The sequence below is a fragment of the Phalaenopsis equestris genome, unplaced genomic scaffold (genome assembly GCF_001263595.1).
Source record: "Phalaenopsis equestris unplaced genomic scaffold, ASM126359v1 Scaffold000002, whole genome shotgun sequence".
NCBI classification, from domain to species: Eukaryota; Viridiplantae; Streptophyta; class Magnoliopsida; order Asparagales; family Orchidaceae; genus Phalaenopsis; species Phalaenopsis equestris.
This window is the reverse complement of record NW_018164444.1, coordinates 71,504,945-71,530,716: the sequence shown is the minus strand read 5'-3', so window position 1 is coordinate 71,530,716 and position 25,772 is coordinate 71,504,945. Positions and strand designations below refer to the sequence as shown.

Sequence of the window (25,772 nt, the reverse complement as noted above, 5' to 3'; positions counted from 1 at the left end):
TCATGCATCTTGAAAGCATTCCGGTGCAGAAACGGATTGTGCCAATTCATTTAATAAGTCATGCATCTTGCAGACATTATTATCAAGAGTCGGACAATTTTCAAAGAAAGATTTTTTGACCAAAATATCAATATATCTTCTTCCGACTATTTCCATGGTCTCTCCTGAATTAAAGGACGGCTGAATGAAACCCAGTGCAATCCACATTCGAACTAAATCATTTTTGTCAAACCAATGATCTTGGGGGAATAAGCCACAAAATACGAAACAAATTTGTAGATGTTTCTCCAAATATTTATAACTTAATCTCAAGATGGGCATGATGTTATTATGAACCTCCTCTGGTTCGGTGCTTCCAATAGCACTCTCTAAAACTCTTTCCCAATGTTCCACATTCAAGCAAGAATTTAAACGATGATCATCAATGTCGTTTGCATCCGTGAATGCATGGGTGTGAAGGAGCTGCAAACACTCATCTTCCTCCAAGCCCCCTAATCTAAATGTTTCCTCCTTCATTGTAATCACCTTGGCAATCATCGATGCAACTGAATCCATCCGAGTTGTGACCAAAATTTTACTCCCCAATTTTCCATAAGCCAGAGGGGAGAGCACATTCTCCCATTTGCGTTTATCCATCTCCTCCTCATCCTCCCAAATATCATCTAGAACAAGCAAGAACTTCTTGCATTGCACCCCAGACTTGAGACTCTCTTGAAGAGCCCCAAGTGACTCCAAACGAGGCCTCTCCCTTTTAAGATATTCTAACATATCGGCAATCACTTTTTTTGCATCAAAGTTGTTGGAAACACAAACCCACATTTTAAGATCAAATTCCTCTTTCACATCTTGAAAGACATGTTGTAAGAGAGTGGTCTTCCCCATACCACCATGACCCACTATAGACAAAAGAGAGATGTTTTTGTTAGAACTAGTGCCGGTAAGATCTTCAATTGATGGTTCCCTCAACCACCGCATAACAAACTCTGTTTCCTTGCCTCGACCGATGAAAACAAATCCAGGGTAGGATCCGCTTGCACGATCGTCACAGAACCGCTGCTCCTTCGCCTGCTGCACCTGCTTTGTTTCTATTAAAATAGGAAGGAAAGCACTTACCTCAGCCGCTACTTTATCAAGTTTCTGCACAACCTCCACCAGCCTATTCAAGTTGCGATCAATTTTGAAGACACGTCTGCCTAATTTGCGAAGTTTGCTAACACCTTCCAAAAGGAAACTAGTGGCTACGGAACGCTTCTTTTTTTCCTCCATGTTTTGTTCTGACACCCGTTCTCTGAGCTTCAGGTACTCAAACTCATCAAGCAAATCATCTGCCTCATCGATGGCATCTCGTAGCTGCCATATCCAGCTGTTGAGTGGTGAGTTCTGATCTGTGATGTCTGCTTCGTTGGAAGCAGAAAGGACAGCTTGGATCTTGCAGTGATTCTCTCGCAGCCTTTGCAGCTCCTTCTCCATGCTATTCTGCGATCCAAAATGGTATTGAAGGAGCTCAGCGCAAGTGTTGATGATCTTATCCAAGATTTGGCCAATAAACAACTCCGCCATTGCAGCGCAGAGGAGAGATTGTGGAAGAGAGTAAGATATGAAATCCGACTATGGGAATTTTCAATAAATATATGAAATCAGACTTTGGGAAATTACAATTCATTTGTAATTTAGTTTTTTTTTTAAACTACTCCAATTGTTCTTTTCCGCCATTGAATCTTTCCATTTATGAATCTCAACAAACATACAAATTGTTAGAAAGAATAAATAATTTAAATGGAAGTTGAATATTATTATGTTGCTTTGAACTTTATGGAGTAAATGAGTTGAACGTACCAATTCTTGCCGATCAAATTTGGACATACATTTATGTCACAACAGAGATGTCACAATAGAGAAAGGACATCTTCAATGCTAATTAATCACCTTTGATGATTACTATGAAGAAGATCTAACCATCTTGTAGCATGAATCTATAACTATTATTATTATAGAATATTCTCATTATTAAGAGTATTTTTATTTAATATATTTTTTGGTGACTCTTCTATTGTTTCTATATAAGCACAACCTTCTTTCAATACATTATTTGGTTCAATAAATAAGGGTTGAATAACGAAATAATTCCCCAACAATTCACAAGTGATCATTTAATCACAACATCACATTTCTTCAAATTATTCATTCTCTTATAGAAAATTGATCTAGAATGATCTCTCATAGACTACAGTAAGATCAATTTTATATACTCGAGAGAGATGAGATTGCGAACAATTTTTCTACACAATTAGCAAGAAACATTTTATAATCAATTTTCCATAATCAAGTGACTGTATTAGAAAAATTTAATATTTTTGTACTAAATTGATCTCATGAGAATAGTTGGGGTGATTACTTTGGGTTTCAAATCACTATCACTCCTTATGGGGAATTGCTTTCTTGTTGTTTTTAGAAATTTCTGTGCCAGTTTATCTTTTGAATGACCACTAAGATGAAAAAAGTAGAACCTTGCTAAAGATGAGAAGGTTCTTGAAAACCATCAACCACACAACAATCTAAAGAAACTATTCATATATGCATAAATGGGAACAAGGTCTGCAAAATGGATGGAAAATTCTAATTTGATTTTCAAATTATAGTATATCCTACTGAACGAGTGTTTGCAGTGGAAAATTCAAAGTATTAAAGGATTGGTTTGATGTAGCAAGAGTAGCAGAAGATGACTGCATGTTTCCTTGCTTAACTGAACTCTATCTCAAAGACTGCCCAAAATGACAAGAGCTGCCCTCTTTACATTCTAATCTTAAGAAATTGAAGATAGATAACATTTTATAAATCCAAAAAGATGGTATGAATTGGAGACCAAACAGAACTGTCCCCTCATATACAGTGAAGTTTACATAAATGATCCATCTGTGTTGCTAATGGAACCATTGAGAAGTATCTCCTACTCGGGAATGCTGTCAAATAAGGAGAATGATGTGCTGGTTTCATTTCCAGTTGAGGAAGAGCAAGGGTTTTCTACAAGTTAGCCCATCCCATCTTGAGTTGAACTTTTTAAGGCTCAAATCCCAGTAGTCTTTCCCTCACCCTTCCCAAACCACTTTTCAGAAACAAATCTATGTGTGTATGAGATTCCTTAGCTCTATGGAACGGTTGGATCTTAAAAAACAAAAATCCTTACAGTGCCTGCCATGATTTTTATTTTTTGCTCATCTCCACTTAGACTATTTATCAAAGAGGTTCCTCAGTTCCAGCTGCTGCTGAACATCCTCAGCTATCTGAAATGATTAGCTCTTAAAAAACTCAAATAATTGCAATGCTTGCCATCGTTTTTGCACATTTTTACTTGAGAAATTATTTATTATAAATGTGAAATTGAGCACAACATAACCGAAGTAACATAACAACAAAAAAGATAAAGCCTCTTTATTTTCTACAAGGGGTATTGGTCATTGGTAGCTCATCCTACCAGAAGAATGAAATTATAACTAGTTTTCGAACCGATAGGAGACTGAGCCATCAAAATGGCCTATTTGATTAGGAAACACAAGAGCCATGCCAGCAGAGGGGATAAATCAATCAAATGCAATTCAGATAAATTTTAAAATGCTAACATATAATCAAAAAACTTCCATCAACAATAATTTGCTTGCATGATAAGCAAACTTATCAATAAACAAACAGATAAAAATTTTCATTTTGTTAGTAGCAATTGCTTCAATTAACCTGCGTATAAAAAGCCTTATTCTAAATTGGCATTCTCCCATATAGCTAACATTCCAGTCCTCGTAAAGCCATGGTGATACGTATAATAAAATTCAAAAGAAGGATCAAGAAAGTAAAAGGTAATAAAAAACCCCAAGGCTCAGACTAAAATGTGCAGTAACAAATAATCTGCCATCAGAAGAAGGTGCTGAAGACCCATTGAGCAGGGCATCTGGGTTGCCATGAATAACACTAAACCAAGTCACCATATAGAAAAGCATACTGTATGACCAAAAAGTGCATTAGAAGATGAAAAGGCGTCCAATATGTAAAAAGATTTTAGAAACATGAAGAGGTGCCAACGAAAATAGCTCCAAGGAATAATCTTGCACTTGTATATTTGTCCTCCTATAATCAATAAATGGGAGGACCTTTTATGTATACGGAGACTCATGCCATTTTGGCTTTCCCCTTCTCCAGTAAATAATCCTTTAATATATGAAATGAGTTTGAGAGCCCGGGAAACACCCCCACTTTGCTCCGCTAGCAGCAGTCGCGGCGTCATCTCTCTCTCTCTCTCTCTCTCTCTCTCTCTTAACGCGCTCTATGCCTTAGGCATGTACCACCGGATAATTAACGCGCTCTATGCCTTAGGCATGTACCACCGGATAATTCTGTATTAAACACATAGCAAAAGATAGGTCATCCAGGAGATCCCCTAGGCATGTATAACCCATCATAGCCTTCTCAAAAAATTCAATCCATAAATAGGGAACCAGCCAATGAATTTAAAAAATTGCTCGAGCGGCCAAAAAACCATTTTGGAAAAGAATCCAACATATGAAGTGTGATGAAATTAATGCAATGAAAAGTAAAAGAAGCAAAAAGAATGACACATTTTTGTGAGGAAAATTGAAAACACATGCAGAGGATAAAAAAACCACTAAAAAATGGCTTCACACTAATCATCCATAATAGGCCTAAAGGCAAGGTAAACGAGCCAAAACATATGGGCACCAATCCCTCTCGATATCCCCAAAGAACCAAATAATAATATTAATAAAATAAAGAAATAAAGAAGCACATATTTGGTCTTTCACCAAAATGGTCGCACCAAAAGCTTTATGGTCGGGTCAAACATAATCAAGATCACCGTATTTTAAAATGAAGCACATATGAGGAGGAAATACCAAATCCAGCCATCAATGACAAACAAGATTCTTTAAGAAAAAAACACAAAAAACCCGAAAGGAGACAAAAACATCCAACATAAATGAACAATGGAAACTATAAGTCAATAGAAGTTGTGTTGCCGTCCTCATAAAGAAGAGGGATAAAAAAAGATGATCTCACCAAATTTTGATATTTGCAGATATGTGAGAACGCATTGTGTTCAGAATGGAAGAAATAATAATAAAAAAAAACTATGAGAGCCATATTTGATGTCATTCCATTCCCTCCATACAGAATATACAAAACACGATTTATAGAGCAGAAAAAAATTCCTTCCATTACTTTCCAACGAGGCTCGAGATATCCGACATTTGAGAGGTATGGGTCTCATATTGAAAAAACCAGCAGCCATGGTTCAAACATCGGAATAAGTGCAATTTGATTGGGGAGGAACCTCACAAAACAAAGCACCTTTAGACTCTGATTGGCACAAGATTGCACTCATTCCTAATGTCCATATTCTATCGGGGTAAAGCACAGAATGGTTCGCACAGTGCTCATCAACATGGCATTCAAAAGTTTTTCCAATAATATTAGAGCTGGCTTATTCAAAAGTTGTTGCTAATTCATGCCATTTTGCAAAAAAGAAAAAAAAAAACCTGAATTATCAGACAGCCATAGAGCATATAAAAATGTAGATTTTGACGAACACAACAAAAGATTCAAACCAAACATTAAGAAAATGAAATTAATAAAGTTTAAACATTAGAAATGAAATAAATAACAATTGTGTGGTATGCATAAACATTAAGAGATGAATAATTTGCCATCAGAAGAAGACGGCATACCCATATAGCAAGGGATCTCGGTTGCCAAGAACACTTTAGAGTGAACTTGCATATGTAGGAAAACATAATGGAATAGAGGTCATTCTTAAAAGGGCATATTGCATTAAACAAAAAAAAAAAAAAAAAGTACAACAAAACACAAAAAATAAGTCCTTAAACTTGAGCAAAAGGGGCCCTTAAACTTGAGCAAAAGGGGCCCTTCAATCACGGAGTATGACAAAAAGCTCTGACGACTCAAGGACCATATCAAAAGAGAAGCTATGTAAGGCAGTGTTAGGCATGGCTCATATACCAGAATTTGGAGTCTCTTGGAATTGAAGAGGTGTGTCTCCTGGAATGAAGAAATGTGTCCCTTGGAATTGAAGAGTTGTCTCTTGGAATTTAGTGGGTTGGGGGGAGCGAGGGCGTTTTAGTAATTTTATCTGTGGGTTTTATCTATATATATGATGTGTAACCCTATGGGTATGTACTGGACTCCTCTGAAATAGTGAATTCGTTGCTCTACTCCCGAGGACGTAGGTCTCTTTGTCGAACCTCGTTAAATCTCTGTGTTCTTTTGGATTTATGTCGATTCTTGTTTTTCTTCGCCTAATTTCTCAACAAGCAGCCCTTTGGGCACAAAAGTGGGCAGCTCGATTGAGCTCCCGACAAATAAACTAAAAAATAACCTGTCTAAATGAATTTAAAGAAGCTAATTTGTCCCCGAGTTCTGGATGAAGCTTCCAAGGTTTCTTATCCATGTTTTGACAAAAGAAATTGATAACATTGATGTTATCACCTGGAATAGAGACCATCCAAGAGAACCCTTGGGTCATATTACTTATCATGACCTTCCCAAAAAATCAATCCAACAATAAGGAGGCACAAGAAGCAGAAAACTATTTAAGACACTTGGTGGAAGAAAAGGACAAAGAAGATGAAAGGCTTTGCGATCTGATTGTTACCAGAAAGGTAATGCTGTCCCACAATAGCATGGAATAAGGAGCGGTGGAAATTTTTACACACATGAATTTTTAAGGGAAATGAATCCAGCACATCATTCTCCTTGATTTCCAGAAGTTGGATTTGAAAAGATTTCAGAAACATTGCAGATCTTAACTTAGATCAGAAGGTGCTGGAAAATATTAAACCATACAACCTAATAAAACTGAGGGTAATGCCATCAATAAAAGGAGGGGAACTGCAACAGTTGCTAGTGCCTTGTTACCCATTCAAAGCTTTCCTGGTGCAAGAATAATAATAAAGATAAAAATCAGAGACACATATATTAAGGGCCAATAGGCCCAATGCCATTATTACCACCACAGATTCCACAAAAAAATTTCCCATAAATTAGTTTGCACCATACATGTGGCACTGCAAACTTTTTTATCCGATCCTAATAGAATTTAGGTCACAAATAACACCCCCAATGTTATATATCTCCCATTTATTGAGCTTAGGAGACAGACAGCAACTCTTTCAAATTTGGGCTGTGTTTTAGGAGAAGACAGTCATTTGCTGCGGCTGCTGCAACAAAAACAAAACAATTTCTTAACAATAGAACAAATCCTTTAGGGGCTGTATGGCAATGGATGAGATTTAAGTTAGTAAGATTTAGTAAATCCTACAACTCCGGATTTAGTAAACCTTGAAATGATTAAATCCAAAAAACTGTTTGCCAATGAATTCAGTAAATACTGTTAAATCCTATGAAATTATTTGGCAGTTTCTGTCAAGATTTAAAAATATGTTATGATTGTTAGATTTTAACAATAATTATAGTAAAATTTCATAAATCTTGTAAATTCAACTTCTTAAACATTCAAAAGAGCCAAAATTTGCTAGTTTCTTAAATTCAATTAATATTTTATTTCATATTATAATAAATAATAATTATATATTTACAAAACTAATCAATTATAAATAAAAAACTTAATAAATTTATTATTAAATAGAAGTTTAACATTTATGAAAGAATAACTAATTAATTATTAATTATATAAATTAATAATTACCTATAAACATATTAAATGAATAAAAAAATAAATTAAATTTTGTATTAATTAACAATTAAATAATAAATAAAAATTTATTGAATTATAATTAATATGATAATATTTTAATTAATTATTGCTTATTAATCAATTACATTAATCAAATTAACTTTAAAAAAATTAAATTAACAAAATCCATGGCTACATTTGTCCTCCCTTCCCAAAACCTTCTCATGTCTCTCCCGCCTTTGTTTCGCCCAAAGCCACCGCCTTAGTGACCGAACCCTCACGATACAGTCGCAATTGGGAGCTAACTGAGAACGCAACTACAGGATCATGGCTTATAGAGACCCGAAACTCCCATTTTTCTCCACCCTCACCTCTCCTACCCGAAGCCATTGAGGAAGGTAACTTCACGTCTTCTTTTTCGTCTTGAGCGTCCGTCCCTGATTTACTAAATCCACCGATTCACAGGATTTAGTAAATCCAGGTTTATCAAATACGAGGCTTTATTTTGTCCAAAATGACCATCTCGCAAGATTTAGGTCAAATCCTGCTCTAAATTCGTTACTAGGCAGGCCCTTAGTGATGGAAGGTGCCCAAAAAGGTGGAAGAGTTTGACATTCCAAGCATTCATCCACTTGGAAGAACTCAACTTGAATGAGAAACTCTGCAGAAGTTGGATTTGGAAATAATTCAAAAACACTGCAGATCTCAACTTAGATGAGAAGTTGCTTGAAAATCTTAAACCCGACCCAAAAAAGCAGAGGATAATGTTATCAGTCAGAGGACAAGCGTTGTTTGAACATTAACAACGACCTCTAAACTTCTGTGGGAAATATGTTTTGAAATGCCGCAATAATTGCAGTCCTTCATGCCTATACAAAGCTTTCCCCGCAAAAGAAGAGAATCCATAAAATCAAATAATAAGAGCGATAGGCCCAACACATTTGCTACCACCATAGATCCACCCAAAAAAATTTCCATAATATAGGATGCACCATATATGTCGCACTGCAAACTATTTTATGCAGGCCCAACAAAATTCAGGTCACAAATAACACCCCCCATTGTTATCCATCTTCAATTTATTGAGCTTAGGAAGCAAATAGGGCAACTCTAGCAAATTTAGGCAGTCTATTAGGAACAGTTCAATTAAGCAAGGTAATAGAAAGTTATTTGCTGCTGCTGCAGCAACAAGAAAACAATTGCTTATATGTAGCACCTTTAGTGAGGGAAGCACCCAAAGAGGTGAAAGAGTTTGCCACTCCAAGCATTCATCCACTTGGAAGTACTCTAGATTGTTGATCAAATGGATCATGCTGATCCATATGGCGGACCTAACACCCATGTATGAATTTATCCTTAGCTTCTTCACAGCCTTCTTATCAATATACTTTCCGCATCATCTCGATCACCCACCGCACAGACACTATAATAAACCATTAACCATCCATCCAATTGACTCTCTTCATCTTTTCCTTTGTTCCACCATCTCTCCTCCTACCTTGATCGGTGCCATGGTAGACCGGTTTATTAGTCCAATCATGGACAAGCTCATCAGCCCTTGCTCCGATTACCGGCAAGATCAATTTAGATGGCAGACAGACATGAACTGGTTTTTACTCATAAATGGCCCAACAGGCCATTATAAGCAAAATAGAAAAATAACATCAACTGATTTTTTTTCTTGTTTTCTTTTATGGTTTATGGGTGCAACCATACCAGCACCAGTGCCCCGGATCCATCAGAAATCCACAGTTAAGCGTGCTTGGACGAGAGTAGAACTAGGATGGGTGACCTCCTTGAAGTCCTCATGTTGCACCCCTCCATTTATTTCTCATAATCAATTTGGATTTATGTCAGGCAGGTCTACTATGAAAGCCATACATTTATTGAGAGGTTTGATGAAGAAGTTCAGAGATAATAAGAAAATCTACATTTGATTTTTATTGATTTAGAAAAAAGCTTACGATAAGGTTCCAAGAGATATCCTTTGGAGAGTTTTCGAGAAGAAAGAAGTTGATATGACTTATATTCAAGTCATTAAAGATATGTATACTACAGTTGTTACTTGTGTTCAAATTGAAGGAGGATTGACCAAATATTTCCTATTTCTGTTGTTTTACATCAGGGATCGGCTTTAAGCCCATATCTTTTTGCTTTAGTTATGGATGGTCTTACTGGACATCTACAAGAGGATGCACCTTGGTGTATGCTTTTTGCTGATGATATCCATCACGTGAATAAAACAAGAGAAAAAACTCAGGAAAAACTTGAATTATGAAGGTCTACATTGGAGTCTAAAGGCCTTCGTTTAAGTAGAGCTAAAACTGAATACATGGAATGTAATTTTAGTAGTAATAGCTCTAGTGACAGAAGTGTGACTTTGGGTGATCAAATTATTAAAAGGTGTGAACGATTTAGATATCTTGGGTCCGTTGTCCAAAGCGATGGTGATATAGATGGGGATGTTAATAGTAGAATTCAAGTTGGTTGGTTGAAGTGGAGGAATGCTTCGGGCCTTTTGTGCGATAGAAAAGTATCGCTTAAACTAAAAGTAAAATTTTATAAGACGGTGGTGCGACCTGCAATGCTCTATGGAACAAAATGTTGGGCTTTAAAAGAGAAGCATAAAACAAAGTTAAGTATTGTTGAGATGAGAATGCTTAGGTGGATGAGTGGCTTGACACTTAGCGACAAAATGCATAATGAATATATCTGTGATAGGGTTTGTGTAGCTCCAGTGACGGGCAATATTTGAAAGAGTTGTCTTAGATGGGTTGGTCACCTTAAACGTCGACCATCTGATTAGAAGCGTAGATATTTTAGATTCGATCAGTGTTAAGAAAGGCAGAGGTAGACCAAGGAAGACTTGGGCATATTGTATAAAAATTGATCTTAATTTATTAGAATTAAAGTAGAATTAAATAAAAATATGGCACTAAATAGGACGCAATGGAGAAAAAGGATTCATGTAGCCGACCCCACGTAGTGGGATTAAGGCTTTTTTGTTGTTGTTGTTTCTTTAATGGTTTCAAAACAGCAAGGCATTCCTCTTTCCGTAATAAAGTAAAGCAATTTTATTCATCTTAACTTCAAATGAGAGTCAAAGAAGCTATTTGATGAAAATACTCTAATTTATCTCAAAATTTTCTCGAACATAGCATGCCTAGATCGCTCAAATAAAAAATAATGTTAATAATTTTTTTTATTTTTCTTGCTGTACAGCTTGGCCGTTAATATGGTCTATAGATTTAATAGTCCAGTTATCACTGTTGAAATTGCATATTTCTCATTTCAGAGTTACCAAAAACAATCTCAATCTATATTTGACATCAAAACAAAATTCACATTATCATATAATTAGCTAAAAACAAAGGCACAATCATCAAAACAAAACTTCTCTTTATTAGAAGTTGGGGGTTTCGTCTATCTTAGGAATTCGCTTTTAAAAAATCTCGCTTTTCGAGAAATTTTTCTCTGTTTCCAGCAAAGCACAAATCTGAGGTCAAAACCCGGCAATCAACCGCTAGATAGCAGCTTAGAGATGCCATTGATCGGGCAGATGATTTGCTCGATGAGTTTGAGCACGTGAAGCTTAAAGAGCTGCTGACCATACCAAACATGGAGGAAACAAAAAAAATGTTCCACCCCACCAGATTTTCAGTTGAAACTGCTCGAAAATCTCGCAAAGTTGCCAAAAGCGCTCTCAACATTGTCCCAACTTGAAGAGCCAGAGGAGGTGGTGCAAATTCCTTCTTCTTTAGAAAACACAAAGCAGGAGCAGCTAGAGCAAGAGCTTCCGTTGTACAGAACTCATGAAACAGAATCCGAGCTGGAAAATGATCTCATCAGTCGAAGCTAGGATGTATATTTTGTTATCTACTGGTTCAGGAAGCCATCAAATGAAGATCTAACTCATATGAATGGCACAACTTTATACAAGAACATTTTATCAGTGGCGGGTCATGGGTTATAGGCCCAATACCTCTGCTACCGCCACATATCCAAGCCTTAAAAAATTCAGATCACATAAAAAACCACCCAATGTTATCCATCTTCAATTTATTGAGCTTATGAAGCAAAAAGAGCAGCTCTTGCAAATTTAGATGGTTTTTAAATACAAATAGACAGTCATTTGTTGCTAATACTGCATCAAAATAATTCTTCAATGTTTCCAATATCTTAACAAGTAGCACCTTTAGTGATGATAGAAGCCGCCTAAAAAGGTGAAAGAGTTTCCCACTCCAACCATTTAACCACATGCATGTACTCTAGATTAAGAGATCAAATGGACATATCGCATGCATTTTATCCTCAGTATCTTCACAACCTCGTCCAGCCTCGAGTTTGGATCAATGTCAATAATACGTATCATGATGAGAAAACTATTGTGAGATATACACCATTGGTTGTGGTATATATATAGAATCAAACAGGAGAACGATCTTTGACGAAACGAAAAAATATAACGAGAAAATTCACACCAGAAAACAGTAACACAGCAGAACACCCAAATTTACGTGGTTTGGCAAATTGTCTACGTCCACGGAGTTGCAAAAGATTTTACTACTTGAGAAATTTACACCAGTCGATCGTCTTGACTTACAAGAGGAATCTCTCACTTCTCTATACTCTCTTCTTCTCTCTCTACACCGAGATACACCGAAGAAGATAAATTTACAAAAAAAATAAACTCAATTTCTCTTCTGCCACAAGCCACCAAGAAGAAGCCAAGAGAGAGCAATCTTCTTCTTCTTTCTTCTTCCTTCACTACAAGGAACTACTGCTTGCACTTTCCTTCCTCTATCCCGTGGAAACCGAATGTTTGCACTTTCCTTCCTCTATCCCGTGGAAACCGAAATAAGAACACCAAAAGCCGTGACTTCAAAACTAAAGATGAAGGAGAGCCACTACGATGACTTTTATCGCGAAGAGGAGGGAGCGGTTGGCGCCTACGGTTTGCAACTGAAGAGGCGGAAGGCGAACCGAAGCTTCGATTAGCGAAACAGGAACAGTTCGCGAAACTGTAAGGTCCTCGCGACCTTTCGCGATCGGGTACAAGGAGCAGGAAGCAGGAGCTAGAGATCGGGAGGCAGATCAGGCTCCAGCTTAACAAATCTCCCACTTGAAGACCGATACACATGCTACAACAACAACGTCGTCTTACTCGAACTGATATCCTCAACTGACAGCATCGTCTTTTTTTTCAAACATGAATCATCCACCCCTGCAACTCAAAGCTCTGTCTTCACTCCAGAAGACCAACTGAAGCTGTGCACAACTTCAGTTTCTCAAGAGTAACTCTTAGTCAACATATCAGCAGAGTCTGCATAGTCTTGCACCTCCAAGCTATTTCTCAAATTACTCTTATTTCTGCTTACAACTTACACTGCAAGGGCAATATCTTGTCTCTGCTAAAAGTCTTTTTCAACAAGTCTAGCCTTGTACCTCTTACTTCCATCATGCTATGTAATGTCTTCTTCCCTGGTGAAAGTTTTGTTAGCTCTCACTTGCTCGAACTTTCATCTTACAAGATTTATTCTTAGTTTTGTGGTTCTCCACCATCTGCCTGTGGAACAATATGAATGAGTGCCCCAGACCCACTCTCTTCTTCACTTCCATCATCAACAGAACTATGAACTGTCAGCAATAGTGCATCATGTACTTCTTCAGATACCACATTTGCGCTATCACTCTATATTTTTGAGATTCCTGCAGTTCCTCTTTACGTGACCAGCATTTCCTAACCAGACTTTGATTTTGATCTCCCTCTATTTGAGTTCATGTCCTGTCATTTCCCTTTGAAATTAACATTCAGTGTCAAACTCGTGCCTGAGATCTCGTCAGAATCTTTCTTGCACACATCCTCAGTCAAAATCAAATCACGAATATCATCACATTTTAGTTTAGATTTACATGCAAAACTGCTAACTGTCATCATCATAGTTTCTCAACTATTGAGCAACGATGGCAACAATATCAACACACGTATCTCATCATCAAAATCAATTTCAACAGACGACAATTAATTTGTGATAGTATTGAAATCATTCAGGTGTTGAGCAACAAAAACATCTTTTGTCATCTTCAAGTTGAATAACATCTTCATCAAGTACACCTTGTTATTCGCCGATGGTTTTTCATGCATACCTGATAAGACTACCATGAGATCTGCAGTTTTTTCCTCGACGACGTTGTGTGCAACAGACCTCGAAAGGGTCAATCGAATAACCCCCAGGACTTGTCGATCCAAGAAAACAAGAAATTCCATTCAGCTTCATCCATCATTTCAGGTCTTTTCCCCAATAACGGAAGATGAATATTCTTCCTATAAAGGTAATCCTCCATCTGCATCCTCTAATAATCAAAATATGTGTCATCAAATTTTTCAATCCCTGAAACCTTCACTTCATCTACAGTCATCATTCTTCCTCAGATCTGATTAAAGCCCTGATACCAGTTGTGAGATATACATCAGTTGTTGTGGTATATATATAGAAAACAAACAGGAGAACGATCTTTGACGAAGCGAAAAAATGAAACGAGAAAATTCACACCAGAGAATAGTAACACAGCAGAACACACAAATTTACATGATTCGGCAAATTGCCTACGTCCACGGCCTACATCCACGGAATTACAGAGGATTTTACTAATTGAGAAATTTACACCAGCCGATCGTCTCGACTTACAAGAAGAATCTCCACTTCTCTACTCTTTCTTCTTCTCTCTCTTCTTATCTCTCTACACGAAGATACACCGACGAAGAAAAATTTACAAGAGAAATAAACTTAATTTCTCTTTTACTACAAGCCACCAAGAAGAAGCCAAGGGAGAGCAATCTTCTTTTTCTTCTTTCTTCTTTTTTCTTCCTTCACCGCAAGGAACTACTTACCTCTCTATTCCATCTTGTGTCCTCTATCCCGAGGAAAGCGTCCTCTATCCCAAGGTAATTGAATAAGAACACAAAAGGTTGTGTCGTAAACTAAATGAGAGTCGTTACGATGCCTTTTATCGCGAAGAGGAGAGAGCGGTTGGCGCCTACAGTTCGCGACTGATGAGCCAGGAGGCGAACCGAAGCTTCGCTTTGCGAAACAGGAACAATTCACGAAACTGTAAGGTTGCGGTTGAAACCTTTCGCGATCGGGATAGGGAGCGGGAAGCTGGAGTGGGAGATCAGGAGGCGGATCGAGCTCCAGCTTAACAAAAACAGAAGCGAAAGGCAAGACAAAATGGGCTCATAAATATTCAGACTGTCGCGGATGTAGTATAAAATCTGGCAACAGGGCAAAGGAAGCAAAAATAATCTTACCCGGTTGCACGTTAACGGTAAGAGCCGAAAAGAAAAGGGCAAATTTTCTTATCACTTACCCGGTGTGCATCCAGATGTAGAGCGACAAGTTTTCAAATTAAACATCATTTTTTATGAATTTATGGCTCGTATTATAATTAGAGGTAATTCAATCTTTTGGCTTAATTTACTTGTGTGCTCTAATCCTCCTCTATAAAAAAAAAAGGACTTAGGGTTCATGAGAGAAGTATGTCGAGAGTATAGAAGTTGTAAACCCAAGCCATTTTCTTTCTCCCCATCCTGTGCTAGTGCAATCTTCCTCCCCATAAACTTAGGCGAATCACTTAATGCCGAAACACCTAAATCTTTTGTGTTTGTTTATTGTTGTGTGAATTTCTTCATATTTGCATTGTTTTTGCATGATACATTTGTCCAGGTGAAGCAAAGAAAAACTGGAAGAAAATCCATATCTATGAAAAAAAAGACACCAATGCAGTGCAGCAGAAACAACACCCAAAAAATCTGAATGAAGATCAGCAAAGAAAAAAAAGAGATGCACCATGGGTAATGGTGGTTAATCACTGGTATTAAAAGTGAAAATTTTCAGCGTTGCCCTTTGCCAAAATTACAAGTATACACTCAATATATAACATTTAATAACTTGTTTAATTGGAAGCATTCTCCCTTTAATGAGAGGAAAAATTATCAATAGGGGCTCACACTTACGAGTACCTTGAACCAGATTGACAATCCTCTCAAAATGTGGATAACATCTCTAGGTAAAATTTTACCTTCAATATAATCAGCATTCAGAAAATTTGATCTGAAACCACACAATAAAAAAGAGTACAAGTAAAGCACAGCTCAAAAAAAAATCCCCCAAAAAGAATCAATTCAATTGTGAGTCGCCAAGACCCAAAAGTTCATTAGTCTAAAAAGTTTGGGTACGGCTCAATATAGTAAACCATCATATTATGCTTTCCAACAGCAACATAATCATATGATATTGTGATATACCAAACCACCCCAGTTGTTACGTTGCACAATTGAAATTAAAGACTTAGAATTCACATCATTACCAAAATTGTAAGTGAGACAGAAAGCATTGTAGAGAAACTCATCTACCTTGACATTTGCCCCGCAATTGGGATAATCAGTTAATTCATGCATGATCTCTATGAGTGTTGTCTCCAAGTTGTCCACCGAACTCTCCACTATTTAAAAGGCACACCACGCTCAAGTTTATTTTTTGCCCACCATACCTCTCGTTCTATTACAGTTTACACATATGCGGATTGGGTCAGATTCATCCATGATCAGCAATCTTCCTCAGGAAAATGCTCATTTGTGTGAAGAAACATGTTCACGTGAAAAAGCAAGAAGCAGTATGTAATTGTTTGGAGCAGTGCGGAAGCTGAATTACAGTTCACACACACACGCCAACCTTTAAAATGGTTTAACACTGATCAGCCATAATGTGGCCTGAAGACAAACTAAATGAGTCAAAACATAACAACCCAATCCCGCTGATATCACCACGGACCACCCAAAAAAAATATCACCATAAAAACTATAAGTCAATAGAAGTTGTGTTGCCAGCATCGTACAAAGAGTGATATGAGACTAGAGATATCTCCATATTTGATTTTTGTAGCCATGTGAGAGCACATTTTGTTTAGAATGGAAGAAATAAAAAAGGACGGAGAGCTATATTTGCTGTCATTACTTTCCCCCTCTAAATATGATGCACAAAACAGGATATATATATATAAAAATTTCCTTTAATTTCCTTTCATTCCAACAATTGAGTATAGTTGGTCTCACATTGAAAAAAAGCAGCAGTCTTGGTCCAACATGGATTTCAAATTATCAAGAGCATTTATTTGTGGTTCATATTTTCTCGGTCACTTAAAATGATATGCACACAAGGGTGCATGTTCTGCAATATGGATGTACAGTGCCAATTTTATCTCCAATCTAACGTAAATTAATAAACCGGATGAGCGTCTAGAGTAGAAAACTATCCCACCTTTTGGGCAGCTTCCTTACCTTAGGTCTTTGTACCTTCAAAACATACCAAACGTGAAATGGTTTGATGATAAATTTCATGGGAATGAAAACGTTTGTGTGTCTCCATCACTGGAGGTGCTACACATTGCAAAATTAGCAGTAAAGGAGGATTAGTTAGATGCAGCAAACGCGGCAAAAGATGCTGTTTGTTTCTTTGCTTAACTGAGCTCTACCTCAAAGACTGACCAAATTTGCAAGAGTCGCCCTCTTTATAGAACTAAGCTCAAGAAATTGAAGATAAATAACATTGGGTGGAAATATTTTAACTAGCTACAAGACACTAACAACTGTTGCATCATTTCAATTCAAAATTGTGGCAATTTCATATATATCTTAGAAGACAACATGAATTGGAGTCCGCAATGAACTGCAGGCTCATATCCAGTGAAGTCCTTACAAATGATCCATCTGTGTTGCTAATGGAGCCAAATATCACCTCCTTGGACATGCTGGAAACTAAGGATAATGATGATCTGATTTCAAATCCAATTAAGGCAGAGCAGCCGGTTCTGCAAGATAGCTCATCCCTTTGGATGAGAAAGTGCTTGAAAATCTTAAACCACACAGCAATCTAAACAAGCTGAAAATAATGTAATCAGACAGAAGAAGAGTGATGCCTGGACAGAAAATGATCTCTAATGTTCAAGGGGATTAGATTTCGAAGTGTTGCAAAAGTTGTTAGTGCCTCGTCACCAGTTCAAAACTTTCCACCCAATATTATCTATCTCCAATTCCTTGAGGTTAAGAGGCAAAACGGACAACTCCTGTAATTTTTCTCTATCATATTTGTTTTTTTTTTTAAACAGGACTGAGTTCAGACTCTCATTTTTCCAAAAATGAATAAAAAAACTGAATTATCAGGCAGGCTGAAAGAACAAGTCAAAAAAAGTGATTTGACAAGCATAGCAAAAGATTCAGACCAAATATCAAGAAAATGAGAATAATAAAGTCTAAACATTAGATTGGTAAATATATAACAATTGTGCGGTATGCATGTAAATCCCAGTTAAAAAAAATAAGGCTCGGAGTAATAACAAAGAGACAAATAATCTACCATCAGAAAAAAAGCAGTAGACCCATTTATGGCAGGGGATATCGGTTGCCCATAACACTATAACCAGAACTCGCATATGTAGAAAAGCATAATGGAATAGAGGTCATCCAGGAGAATCCATAGAGTCATATGACTCATCATAGCCTTAACAAAAAATCAATCCAAGAATAAGGAGACGGCCTCCAAACTAAAAAACAGGCACAAGGAGCAAATACTTATTAAGATACTTGATGGAAGAAAAGGACAAAAAATATGAGAAGCTCTGCAATGATTCAAGTTCTTCGGGCTCCAACAATCAGGCGACACCCACCAAACTAAAAAACAGGAACAAGGAGCAATACTTATTAAGATATTTGACGGAAGAAAATGGCATAGGCAGCTAAATTAGGAGTTTTCTATAATTAGAAGCTTCCTTATTTCCAATATCTTTATTCTAATTTATTTCTCTTTTAGCTGAATATTTAGATTAGGAATATGTATCATTAAGTTACCTAAAATAGATTATGCACTTTATTTTGTACCTAAAATAGATTGTAAGATTATTATTTAATGGAATGAAAACAAAGAGGAAAAGCATTGAGTATATTCAGTATTCAACCAATTTTTCTCAAAACTTTGACATGGTATCAGAGCCAAAACTTTGCCCTAATCATTGGTAGTTACTGGTGGATCTTCAAAACTCCCTTCCAGCCGTCCTTCTTGCAGGAAGGGAGGAACTATTGATTTACCTTGATTCACCCGCCTCGCTCGTTCACCCGCCTCGCTCGAAACCATGGCCTTCTCCGCCTGGTACGTTCCATTCGACCCCTCTTCCGACCCTAATCAGCGCTACTTTCTCGACGATGTGGTCTACAACAACAGCTCTGGTCGCCTCCTTGATGTCGGCCATGATTTATCGGCCCTCGCTAAGTTCCCCGATTCTTACTGGCCTGATCTCTTCGACTCCCACGTCGGTCGCACCACTTGGCCCTACGGCTCTGGCGTCTAGTCAAAGAAAGAGTTTGTGCTCCCCGAGATAGATGTCGATCACATCATTTCTCTCTTCGAAGGAAACTCCAATCTCTTCTGGGCCGAGCGACTCGGTTGTGAACATCTTGGCGGGATACCCGATCTCTGGGTCAAGCATTGAGGCATATCGCACACCAGATGTTTTAAGGATCTAGGTACGACTGTTCTTGTATCCCATGTTAATCGGCTTCGGAGCAAAACCCTTTCCCGCCTCATTGGGGGCGTTGGTTGCACTTCCACAGGTTATAGGTCTGCTGCTCTTTCAGCCAATTGCACTGCAACAAACATTTCTGCTATTGCCTTCCTGCCTACAGATCGTATTTCATTGGCACAGCTCGTTCAACCCATCATGGATAAATCAAAGATCTGGAAGCTGACCGACTTTCTCGGGCTTTGACACTCTTAGTTTTCGGTCTCTCGAGCTTCGACACTCTCGGACTTCGGCCCTCCCAAGCTTCGGCCTCTCGGACTTCGGCACTCCAGGGTCTTGCCATTTTCAGGCTTCGACACTCTGAGGCTTCGGCATTTTTGGGCTTCGGCACTCTCGGGCTTCGACACTTTTGGGTTTCCGCACTCTCAGGCTACGGCATTTTTGGGCTTCCGCACTCTCGGGCTACGGCATTTTTGGGCTTCGACACTCGGCTTCGGCACTCTTGGGCTTAGGCATTTTTGGGCTTCCGCACCTTGGGCTTCGGCACTTTCAAGCTTCATAATTCTTAGGTTTCGGCAAAACTTTGGCTTCGACACTCTTGGGCTTCGGCACTCACGACTTGAGGATTTTTTGTCCTGACAGTTTTATCAGTTTCTTGTTGGCAAATTGATGATTCCTGATCAGTCAGCATCAATTTAAGGAGGGATGTCAATCAAGAAGGACGGAAATTAGGCAGCTAAATTAGGATGCTCACGAACAAGCACGCTTACCTTTGAAATTTCCAACCATTACACCAAAAGGCACATGAATGTTAGAGAGTTAAACTTCATTCTACTAAAGAAGTTCCACATATAATTCCTATTCAACATTTCCTCACAGCACTAAAATTAAGAAATGAAAAGATACAATACAAATAACAAGCTAAATATTGCCCCTCATAATTAAACTTTTGTATGAATTTCTACTACTCAATATTGCCTCCATCATGATGGAAACTTACACAAAAATCATCACAACATAGCCAAAGAAATGATAGAATAAAGAAGCTTAAGCCTTTTTCTTTCAAGCAAGGGGAAGCCGTCAATGGTCCCTCATCCCTACCACTCATTTGAATAGGAAGCATAGAGCTTCCAGCTTGTTGGCAGTAACACTTTGTAGAAAACGAAAATCTGAAGTATGGCTAACAAAATAATCTTAAACCACACAAGTCCACAGGCTATTTTTCATAATAATATCCCGGATTGTTGGCAGGAGTTGTTCCCTACATGCTCAATAACTGAAAGCTTGTCAAATTCAAACTAGCAAATCTCTTTGCAAAACTGCAACTTTCAATAATATTCCACTAGAAACCAAACACCGAACAATACAACAAAATTAAAATACACTGCCTCTTATCTAACCGATGATCTTGGGGGAATAAGCCACAAAATACAAAATAAATTTGTAGATGTTTCTCGAGGTATTTATAACTTAATCTCAAGATGGGCATGATGTTATCATGAACCTCCTCTGGTTCGGTGCTTCCAATATCACTCTTTAAAACTCTTTTCCAAAGCTTCACATTCAAGCTATAACTTAGAACGCCACCAATGACCTTTGCTATCAATGGAGACAGTAAAAGCTTTTTAACCATGTTTCAAGCAATGCATCTTAATTGTTGATGATCATCAATGTTGTTTGCATCAGCAAATGCATGGGTGTTAAGTACCTGCAAACGCTCATCTTCCTCCAAGCCCCCTAGTCTAAATGTTTCGCCTGCAAACGCTCATCTTCCTCCAAGCCCCTTAGTCTAACTGAATCCATCCGAGTTGTGACCAAAATTTTACTCCCCAATTTTCCATAAGCCAGATTTGCATTTATTCCTCTCCTCCTCGTCCTCCCAAATATCATCCAGAACAAGCAAAAACTTCTTGCACTGCACCCCAAACAAGAGACTCTCTTGAAGAACAGCAAGTGACTCAAGCCGAGGCCTCTTCTTCTCAACATGTTCCGACATATCAGCAATGACATTTTTTGCATCAAAGTTGTTGGAAACACAAAACCACATTTTAAGATCAAATTCGTCTTTCACATCTTGAAAGACATGGTGTAAGAGAGTGGTCTTCCCCATACCACGATGACCTACTATAGACAAAATAGAAATGCTTTTGTTAGAACTAGTGCCGGTTAGCTCTTCAATTGATGGTTCCCTCAACCACCGCATAACAAACTCTTTTTCCTTGCCTCGACCGATGAAAACAAATCCAAGGTAGGATCCCCTTGCACCATCGTCATAAAGCTGCTGCTCCTTCGCTTGCTCCACCTGCTTTGTTTCTTTAAAAATAGGAAAGAAAGCACTTAACCTCAGCAGAAAGTTTATCAAGTCTCTACACAATCTCCACCAGCCTCTTCAAGTTGCAGTCAATTTTGAGGACAAGTCCGCCTAAATTGCGAAGTTTGCTAGCTCCTTCAGAAAGGAAACTAGTGGCGGCGGAATGTTTCTTTGTTTCCTCCATGTTTTGTTCGGTCACCCGTTCTTTGAGCTTCAGGTACTCAAACTCATCGAGCAAATCATCTGCCTCATCAATGACATCTTGTAGCTGCCATATCCAGCTGTTGAGTTCCGAGTTCTGATCTGTGATGTGTGCTTCGTTGGAAGCAGAGAGGACAACTTGCTTCTTGCAGTGGTTCTCTCGAAGCCTTTGCAGCTCCTTCTCCATGCTATTCTGCCATCCAAAATAGTCTTGAAGGTACTCAAAGCAAGTGTTGATGATCTTATCCAAGATTTGGTCAATAAACAATTCTGCCATTGCAGGGTAGAGAAGGAGAGATAGTGGAAGAGGGTAAGATATGAAATCCGACAATGGGAAGTTTCAATAAAAATATGAAGTCAGACTTTGGGAAATTACAATTCCTTTGTAATTTAAAACTATTCCAATTGTTCTTTTCCGCCATTGAATCTTTCTATTTAAGAATCTCAACAAACAGACAAAATGTTATAATAAATAAATAATTTAAATGGAAATTGAATATTATTATGTTGCTTTCAACTTTATGGAGTAAATGAGTTGAAAAGGTGCTCAAAACTTGTTCCTCAATTTGAACGTACCAATTCTTACAGATCAAATTTGGACATACATTTATGTGTCACAATAGAGAATGGAGAACTTTGATGCTAATTAATCACCTTTGATGATTACTATGTTGAAGATCTAACCATCTTATAGCATGAATCTATAACTATTATTATTATGAAAAATTCTCATTATTAAAAGTATTTTTATTTATTACATTTTTTTGACTCTTCTATTGTTTATATATAAGCACAACCTTCTATCAATACATTATTTGGTTCAATAAATAAGGGTTGAATAACAAAATAATCCCCCAGCAACTCACAAGTGCTCATTTAATTCCAACATCACATTTCTTCAATTTAATCATTCTCTTATAGAAAATTGATCTAGAATGTTATCTCAAAGACTACATAGCGATCAATTTTATATAGTCGAGAGAGATGAGATTGTGAACAATTTTGCATCACAATTAGCAAGAAACATTTAAGAACCAATTTATCTTAACTCATAATATTCCACCAAGCAGCTAGGATTCTAAAGGTGGACTCCACATATTCAAGAAGTGGCTTCCCCTCATTTAACACTTTGTCACATATAGGATTCAATAGGTTACTCTGGGGCGTAGATTTAATTATGTGACATACGATTCAAGAGAAAATTTTTCTTTAATAATCGGAATAGCTCAACACAAATACAAAGATAAACAACTACAATTCGAGAGGTGTTCCCACAATTCGAGAGATGAAAAATCTTTCTCAGACCCTAAACATAAGACTCACAAGAATAATCTCATGCATATCCAACCCTAAATCTATTAGGGACTATTTATACTAAACAATAATAAATAATAAAAGACTCAATTTCCCTTAGGCTAATAAAAGACTAAATTACCCTTAAGCTTGTCCGGCATAACCGTGACACTTACTTCCTATCTTTAGATTGATGTAATGCTATGATATCATTTGTAACACCCTAACTCTCACCCATAAAGATATTTTTCACTTAAGCCTAGACCACATAGTAATCCCATTGGTGTAGCTTCCTAAGAGATTGCCCATCATAAGAGTGCTCATACAAGCACATTTACCTTTGAAATTTCTAATGAATTTCCAACCATTACACCAAAAGGCACATGAATGTTAAAGAGTTAAACTTCCTTCTACTTAAGAAGTTCCACATATAATTCCTATTCAACATTTACTCACAGCACTAAATTTAAGAAATGAAGAGATACAATAGATATAACAAGCTAAATATTGCCCCTCATAATTAAACTTTTGTATGCATTTCTACTACAAAACATTGCCCCCATCATGATGGAAACTTACACAGAAATCAGCATAACATAGCCAAAAAAATGAAAGAATAAAGAAGCTTAAGCCTGTTTCTTTCGTGCAAGGGGAAGTGGCCATTGGTCCCTCACCCCTACTACCACTCATTTGAATAGGAAGCATAGAGCTTCCAGCTAGTTGGCAAGCTTGTTGGCAGTAACACTTTGTAGAAAACGAAAATCTGAAGTATGGCTAACAAAATAATCTTAAACCACACAAGTCCACAGGCTATTTTTCATAATAATATCTCGGATTGTTGGCAGGAATTGTTCCCTACATGCTCAATAACTGAAAGCTAATCAACTTCAAACCAGCAAAGCTCTTTGTAAAACTGCAACTTTCAATAATATTCCAATAGAAACCAAACACCTAAGAATATAATAAAAGTAAAATACACTGACGCTTATCTAATTTATTATGATAGCAGCTCTTCTCGGTAAGTGTTATAATATTTATTAAATTTATATTTTACCCAAAAAAATCATTTCACTGGCATACCCATATAACCATCAAAAAGAGGTTAAGGAAATTAGTCAACCAATGTACAATTAAAAAGCTTCCATCCACAATAACTTCCTTACAAAATAAATAAAATTATCACTAAACAAAGGGTCATAATTTTTTTGGTATATAAGGAAATCTCATAAACTGGCATTCTCCCATGGCTAATTTACAACTACTTTCAAAAGGGCATTCGTTAAAATCCAATTGTAAGATGTCCTTCCAGCCTACTGTCTAGTTTTTTTCTATTTAAAAACTATCACAAATCTAGGAGGATGCAAACAAGTTCTAAACTTTTCTTCTAAAACACAGCCTAGGCTCAGAAAACCGTATGAAATTAAAAGAGATTACAGGCTAAAACCTGAATTGCCACATACTCAAGAAAATAATTTTATTGGTATAATAACAAGTTCAAACCAAAGAATAAGATAATGAAGGTTTATAATAAGAAAATCTCAGGGTTCGGACTAAACACAAGGAAATGATAATGTCATCAGAAGAAAGCATTAGACCCGTAATGCAAGGGATCTTGGTTGCCAGAAACACTTGAGACCAAATTTGTGTGAGTAGAAAAGCATATAAAAAAGGCCATCAAGAAGAACCCCTTGGGTCAAATGACTCATCATAACCCTCTAAAAAACCAACCCTTGAATGAGGAGGGAAATACTAAACTGCAAAAGAGGCACAAGCAGCCAAAAGCCATTTCACAACCAGAAGAACCACTTGGTTGCTTACAGAGACCACCGAAACTCCCATCTTTCTCATCCTTCAACTCCGCTAAAATCATAAACCATTGAGGAAGGTAAGGCTGTTCACGCCATTCTTCCTCTTCACTCATCCCAAATTTACTAAATCCGTCCATTCACAGGATTTATTAAATCCCAGATTTATCGTGAATCGGCATCATTTCGAGATTTAGGAGAGCTCGGGATTTAAGGAGGCATTTTTTTTATCATTTGGCAAGATTTAGCTTGAAACCGGCTGCCAATCAGCCTCTTTTTCTGGCTGAAATCCTGCTTGAAACCGGCTGCCAATCAGCCTCTTTTTCTGGCTGATGAAATAGCAAGATTTCAACAATAAGAAACATTATAATTTAAGACTGCCCGGTTTTGATCTTTAACAGATAACTGCAATAAGAGGATAGGATACTACTGATAATTTCCAGCTCATTGCGCAGTAAACTCAATATAAATGATCCATCCATGTACTTAATGGTGCCATGGAGATAGACACTAAAATTACATTATCACGACAACAATTCCACGAGATTCATCTTATGACAGAATTTGGCAAAGCAAAGCTCCTCCACATTCTTCACATTTTCAAAAAGTTTGATTTTTAATTGGTAAAAATCATTCATAGGTTGTTTCAGTCTCTGATCAGCGCTCGGCTGAAAGCAAAGACAACAGCTTTGATCTTGAGCTGCTTCTCTAGCAGCATTTCAGGCTTTCAGCCCCTCCTCCTTCATGCATGTCTGTCATCCGACATTAACTTTTTTTTGGAAATCAAATCTCCAAAATAAATCAGAAAAAGGAGATTTACATACATACCAACAAATTCGTGTGTCTTTACAAATCTAAAGAAAGCCAAAAAAAAAAA

At 37.4% G+C, this 25,772-nt stretch overlaps 1 protein-coding gene across 1 annotated transcript; it reads right to left on the bottom strand.

Moving 5' to 3' along the window:
* LOC110019958 lies at window positions 1-22,159 on the bottom strand. The gene is made up of 6 exons (XM_020717872.1): window positions 21,658-22,159; window positions 21,112-21,587; window positions 15,735-15,825; window positions 14,757-14,910; window positions 11,365-11,543; window positions 1-1,608 (listed from the first exon to the last, which is right to left on the bottom strand). The coding sequence occupies exons 1-6, from the start codon at window positions 22,072-22,074 to the stop codon at window positions 1-3; spliced, it is 2,925 nt and encodes a 974-aa protein (XP_020573531.1). The 5' UTR covers window positions 22,075-22,159.
* Between the last annotated feature and the right edge of the window lie 3,613 nt (window positions 22,160-25,772).

Excerpts from the sequence above, each read along its gene's own strand:
- LOC110019958 (XM_020717872.1), bottom strand. The coding sequence starts at position 22,074 with ATGGCAGAATTGTTTATTGACCAAATCTTGGATAAGATCATCAACACT. Across the intron at positions 14,911-15,734 it reads GATTGTCAATCTGGTTCAAG|CTGGAGCTCGATCCGCCTCC; the intron begins GTACTCGTAAGT and ends GTTTTTGTTAAG. Across the intron at positions 11,544-14,756 it reads TGGCTCATCAGTCGCGAACT|CTCGGATTCTGTTTCATGAG; the intron begins GTAGGCGCCAAC and ends ATCATTTTCCAG.